At 48.6% G+C, this 6,481-nt stretch overlaps 1 protein-coding gene across 1 annotated transcript in view; it reads right to left on the bottom strand.

Annotated features, from left to right (window-relative positions):
- SUGP1 (SURP and G patch domain containing 1) overlaps positions 1–6,481 on the bottom strand; it is a gene marked incomplete at its 5' end in the record, with an annotated part of 18,038 nt that overhangs the window by 10,583 nt on the left and 974 nt on the right. The window contains 5 exons of the mRNA XM_009995077.1: positions 5–71; positions 1,312–1,435; positions 3,074–3,177; positions 4,237–4,360; positions 6,027–6,254. Coding sequence (XP_009993379.1) covers positions 5–71; positions 1,312–1,435; positions 3,074–3,177; positions 4,237–4,360; positions 6,027–6,254 — 647 coding nt within the window. The remainder of the gene's footprint in view (positions 1–4; positions 72–1,311; positions 1,436–3,073; positions 3,178–4,236; positions 4,361–6,026; positions 6,255–6,481) is intronic.

Genomic DNA, 6,481 nt, shown 5'->3' with positions numbered 1-6,481 from the left:
TGGCCTTTCGGAACTCCTCCAGCTTCTGCCGGTAATACCTGTAGCCTTTGCTGTTGGGCTCGTACAAAAACCTGTGAGGAAATTGGAAAAAAAAAAGAAAGATAAAGTTTGGATGTAGCAGGCACAGCACGGCTCAGTCAGGGCTCTGCTCTCCTGCAATGCTCCTGAACAACCGGCCTGGCCGCAGAGTTCTCTGCTCTCCAGCACCATCCCGTGCGGATCTGCAGGCACTGCAGGGCTCCAGGCCTCGGGATCAGGAACTGGTATTGCCCACTCTGGAAAACAGCAGAGCTGTTTCAGGTGCCAAATAAACACACGGGACTCCAAGGGGTCATGTGTGGGAACGGGAGGTCCTCCCCCAGAATTCACCTGCCTTTCAGAACATGTCTGGAAAGACTGTAACATGTCAGGTCTCGGTTCCCAGGAGAAAACAAACATTCCAGTCTTACCAAGGGGAGCATCAAACCAGTGCCTGAAGAAGCTGCTCCCAAGCCCCTACTCAAGCTAGAAACATTGACATTACCTGTCTGCTTAATGACACCAGGACTCCTCCTTCTATTCCCTCACACACACAAAAATCCCACTGCTTTATTTGCTACCCCTTCCAGAAATAGGCACCTCTGACCTGAGGTCACAGGGGGTGTTTTGAATAAAATCATGAAGCAGCTCAAATATTAGCACATCTGTCTAAGGCAATTTGCAACACAGGAGGAAGCCAATAAAATGCCAAAATATCAGCAGCAAAAGAAGATTTGCTCAGCCCCACTTCACTTCCAGAGAACACACCAAATTGTTTGTAAGAGCAGAAAAATGTAACACAGACGAGACCAAAGGGAGGCATCAAACAGCTGCTCAGTGAGCACTGGAGAGAACAACTCCCACCTGAAAGGCTGGAAAGGGGATCCCAAAAGGGACCTAAGCCTGAGGGAGGGAGACCTGCACCTTAGTCAAGATGCTGTGGAAAGAGCAACCCAGGAAATGAAGGGGGCAGCAGTGGTAGGAAGGGTGGATGGGGGTTCTCACCAACTCACAGCTACAGGGGGAAGTAGAAAGGTTAGAATTACACCAGCACATTGCAACAGGATGTAAGTGAGGAGGAGGGGGAGGCTGTAAATTAATTTGGGGAGAAGCAAACTGATTTCTGTCTCTGTGCCTTGGACTGTGCAGCCTGAGAACACAGAAGTGCCAGTGCTGAGTGCACTGTCCTTGTAACCTCAGACAGGCACAAGCCCACCTGCTGTTTCCCCTGAAAAAGGCCCACCCAACCTCCCTCCCCTACCATGACCCCCAGCAGCAGGTTTCTCCCCTTACCTGAAAGCATGGTTCTCTCTGTTGTTCTGCAAGGCAATAGCTTCCACCTCAGGACCCCCGTCTGCTATGAACCGGGCCAGTTTCTCAGCAGAGTTCTTTGTCTCTTCGTCGTCTGGGGGTGAAACTTTAAGCAGGCTGTCAGTACTGGGCCCAACTCACACAAGCAACAGTCAAAGCCTATCTGTTCTAAGGACCCCAAGAGCAGAATAAGGGCAAAAGGTCGAGTTTAATTTTTATGAAGCATTAAACATCAACAGTCATCAAGAGTTTACATCACAAAAACACGACATTGCACAAGGCTGTAACCTGAGGAGCGCCCGCTCACAGCCCAGCTTCCCCTCGTGCCAGGAGCCAGATGAGAGCAGATTAACAGACAAACCAGCTTTTGTCTCCACAGGTGGACACTTGCCTCTCTCTCTCCTGCAGAGGAATTATGTCTCTTCCTCATGGCAGGTGCTTTTCCACAGGGCTACACCTCTCTAGTTAAAAGACGTGCCCACTGATGTCCCCAGGAGCAACGGGAAAGCTTTATAAAAAGTAGCAAACTGAGGTTCTCACCCCACCTGTCCCTCCACATCTGCTGGCCATTCGAGGGGAGGGTTGTAGGAGAGGGGAAATGCTCCATGGAACAGCCCCAATCCTCACCTGGAGGAGGTAGCTACTGCAGCCTCCACCCAAGGGCAGGGACAAGGCTCAGATTGTTAGTGTTTCAAGCAGATTGGATGTTTATAAGGAGCCAGGCAAACATCTTATTTAGCCACGACAGCTTGATATGACATTTGCTACCTGCACAGTCCCAGTGCCAGTACTCCAGCCTGCTGGCACAGGACCAGGAGGCAGAAGACATGATTATAAGCCATGGACAAGTCATAACCTTCCCTTCCTTCAACATTCCACACCTGTAAAGTATGGATAATACTGCTCAGCTTCCAAACTGATGTATCGGTTGGTTGATACTGGTAACAAGCTGTTTTCAGCCTACAGGCTGTTAAACCAGGAGTTGTTTGAGGTGTTAACTCAGCAGCACAACAGCTAAATTGCTTTCAGACTCCTTCCCACAGCAAAGGAAGGTGCCAGGGACAGGCTGAGCCACTGGCCAGGGTTACAGGGAGGCCTGGAGCAGAAGGGATGAAGGTCTGGCCCACAGACCACACCTCGCCCACAGAATCACTTCTTCACCAGACTCCACTGCCCACAGCCCCTGTGATCTGTTGCCAGATCACCCACTGCTGCTGTTTTCCCACCTGAAAAGTCCCTCTCTGGCAAGGATTTACACCACAAGCAGAAAATACAAGCTTCAGTTTGGGAAACGGCAGCAGAAATGGGGATTGTGTTTAACCAAACCAACCATTTCTATTGATAACAGATCAAACAAGAACATCTGAGGAAAAGCACTTTTCCTAAATGCATTTTCAGGGCTGAGACACTCTCCAGAACACACACAAAGACTCATTTTAATTCCCGTTGTTTAGGATTTTGGAAAAATACAAGGGAAATCTCTTTCAAGAGCCCTTTAGGCATGGCATAGCATGTTACAGGCTTGGGAAACAGCCCTTCTGGCACCAGAGTTTGATGCCATCATGATGTTTGATCACCATCTCCTTCCATTTTGACATTTTATTTACAGGCAGCAAATTCACAGCCAAATATCCCCTCCAATTGTGCCCAGAACACACCTCACCAGCAGTTGCAGAGAGTGAAAAAGTAAAATTTAACTTCTGCAATTCATTAGAGTGATTCTCCAGATCCCAGCCTTAATTACCTTTCTGAGAAGAGGATGCCTGAGAACTTTGATTCTCTTTCCTTATCTCTGCCACTTTCTTTCTGTAGTAAAGGAATTCTCTGCTGTTCTTATCATGCAAAAACCTAGGGTGGTGGGGGGAAAAAAAGGCAAAAAAATATGGATCAGCAACAACTATAAACAAACATTGATACTCTGGGACATAAACAGCTCAAAACAAGATATAAACTACTCAGAAGGCACTTAATGTGGGTTAGAAATTCTTCAGCATCTATCAACAGACAAAGCTTTAAATTAAAGATTTGTACAAAGGCTTTTTGTGTCACTTGAAGGGAAATGACCAAGAGCCTCTTCTGATGTAGGAGGGGATCCTCTGTCCCCAGCCACACAGCACGTCCATGCCAGAGGTGGCAGGATTAGTCCCAGGATGCAGTCCAGTATCCCCATATCCCAGATGTTGTACAGGCAGCCAGACCTCCCAGGCTGTTCTAACTCCAGCTGCTCTGTCCCCTCAGCACCACCTGGTGTCACTTTCTGCCTCAGCTTCCCCAGCTATTAAACAGTTACAGCAAAGCTCAAATCCAGCAAATGATCATAGAATCATCACTGAATGGCTTGGGTGGGAAGGGACATTAAAGATCATCTAGATCCAACCCCCTGCATGGGCAGGGACACCACCCACCAGACCAGGCTGCTCCAAGCCCCATCCAACCTGCACTTCAACACTGCCAGGGATGGGACAACCACAGCTTCCCTGGGCAACCTGGGCCAGGCTCTCATCACCCTCACAGCAAAGAATTTCCTCCTCATGTCCAACCTCAATCTCCTTCTTTCAGTTTTCATCCACCCCCCCTTGTCCTCTCCCTCCCTGCCCTTGTCCCAAGTCCCTCCCCAGCTTTCCTGGAGCCCCTTCAGGCACTGGAAGCTGCTCTAAGGTCTCCCTGGAGCCTTCACTTCTCCAGGCTGAACACCCCAACTCTCCCAGCCTGGCTCCAGAGCTGCTCCAGCGCTCAGATCATCTCCTTGGCCTCCTCTGGACTCTCCCCAGGAGCTCCATGTCCTTCTTATGTTGGGGGCTACAACAAAACCAAGCCCACCCAGGAGGGCTACAGACACAAGGCTGGAAGTTTTCTCCTACAGACAAGAGTTCTGCTTTGGAAAGCAAGAGTGATCACCACACTTACGAAAAAGCTGGGTTATCCTTGTAGTCTTCCATAGCCACCTTCTCTAACTCAGGTCCCCCTTCAGCCACGAACCTAGCCAGCTTTTCCACCACTTGTCGGGTCTCCGCATCCTCTGGGGGTAAAACTTTAAGCAGCTGTCAGTACTGGGGTTCAACTCACACACCAAACAGGCAACAGGGACATTACTTCTAAGAACCACGGCGGCAGACAAAAGTAGAAGGGGAATGGGAAGAAAAAGGATGAAATGGGGGATCCAGTTTTACACAGTTGTACAAATTACAATCCCTATGTTACTGTCAGCCTCTCTGCTCCCCCTGGGAAGAAGTTGATTGTCTAGGTTCTTTCTACAAGAAGCCTCAGGCTTGGATGTCCAAAGCTCAGGGTGCAACTTCCATTTGCAATATCATTTGCTCCTGACAACTCTGCTCCATACATAGCACAACTGGGAGGAACAGGAACTCATGGAATGGTTTGGGTGGGAAGGGACCTTCAAGATCATCCAGTCCCAACCCCCCTGCATGGGCAGGGACACCTCCCACCAGCCCAGGTTGCTCCAAGCCCCATCCAACCTGCCCTTCAACACTGCCAGGGATGGGGCAGCCACAGCTTCCCTGGGCAACCTGGGCCAGGCTCTCACCACCCTCACACTCAAGAATTCTCTCCTCATGTCCAACCTAAATTTCCCTCTTCCAGGTTTAATCTGAGTGCAGAGCAGCAGCAGCAGAGCTGCCCAGACTGATTTCAAACTCAGTTCAAACCCCATGATCTTTACATTAAGGGTCCATTTGGGTCTTTGCTCTCTGCTCCCCACAGCCCTGCAGTGCATTTCCCACTCCAGTCCAGACTTGCTAAGATCAGACTGTTATAAATCCCACCAGAAAGAGTTAGACATGGTTTTGTAAACATATAATGAAATAAATTATACCACAAAGCTTAGTGTGACTTATTTAGCAATTCCAATCTAATTTTATACTTGATTAATACCCACCCATGAAATTCAGATTATTAAATAAATCTGCCTTCTGGCTTCCTAGCCTGGGTTACCCACAGAAATAAGCCCTGCAATATTCTTCATTGGTTTTTCTATTCTACTTAAAGTAGCCACGAGCCAAAGGTGACATTTTCTAATGAAACTCTGAAGAGAGGCAGGAACTTTCACTTGACCTGGTCATAGTTCTGTGTGTTACATGTTGCTTTATTAATTAACACAATGTTCTCCCCTCCACAGCCACCCACACTGAAGACTTGTCTTCATGGACTGGTTTGGGTTGGAAGGGACCTTAAAGATCATCTAGTTCCAACCCTTAAATTTAGTTCTTCTAACATTCAAACCCCTATAATTCCATTTTAAATACAAGCACTATATCTACAAGCTCTAGAGAGCTAACCATAGCACAGCTCTGCTGTATGAAAGCAGAATTATGATTAGGAAACAATTCAACTCCATTAAAATAACACATTTCTTTTCTACACATTATCATTCAGTCCTCAGGTTTTCTGCTGAAGCTTGGAGGAGTCAGAGTGGTCAGGGCTGGAAGGGACCTCTGAGGATCCTGCCAGGGCAGGATCACCTCCCACAGGAAGACCTCCAGAAGAGGCCACCAGCACAACCTGGTGTCATTGACGTGTCACCAGGCAGAGCTCTGCAAATATCAGCTGTGCTACCACCAACCACCAGCCTGAGGGAGCCACAAGCCCAACCCTCCCGCAGGGAGAACCACCCTCCTGTCACTAAGGCAAACAACCCTCCACCCCCTAGTCAAACCAGCATAGCACAAGGTCTCATTTACCTTTAATTTCCAACCACTGCTCATAATCTTCCTCCTCATCTTCATCTGGAGACTGAAAGACACTGAGGCGGGTCAAGACGGGGCTCTGTTTGGAATGGGAGTAGCTCTTCGCTTGGTGCAGCATCCTGCTCAGGACCTGCCCCGGCCGCTTCCCCAGCAGCAGCGGCCTCTTCCCAACAGGTGGTGCTGGAGTGTTTCCCGAGTTACTAGTGGAACTTGGGGGAGGTGCTTAGAAAAGAACGAGGGGAAAAGAATTCCTGTGCATCCTTCAGTGGCTTAAAAACTCAGGTTACAAGTACAACTCAGGCAGTAAAACAGCCGCGGGGGTGGTGGTGGGGGTGAGATATTTTCAGACTTCAACAGGCCAAGTGGTAAAAGCTGCATAAAATGGTGATTTTTTTTTTACATTGAGAGTTAAGCTAGAAGAGAGATGCTTGTCTTTACAGCACCCACAG

The sequence above is a fragment of the Chaetura pelagica genome, unplaced genomic scaffold (assembly GCF_000747805.2).
Source record: "Chaetura pelagica isolate M959 unplaced genomic scaffold, ChaPel_1.0 scaffold463, whole genome shotgun sequence".
Taxonomy (NCBI): Eukaryota; Metazoa; Chordata; class Aves; order Apodiformes; family Apodidae; genus Chaetura; species Chaetura pelagica.
Note: the sequence above shows the minus strand (reverse complement) of the source record. Positions and strands in the feature narration are given on the sequence as shown.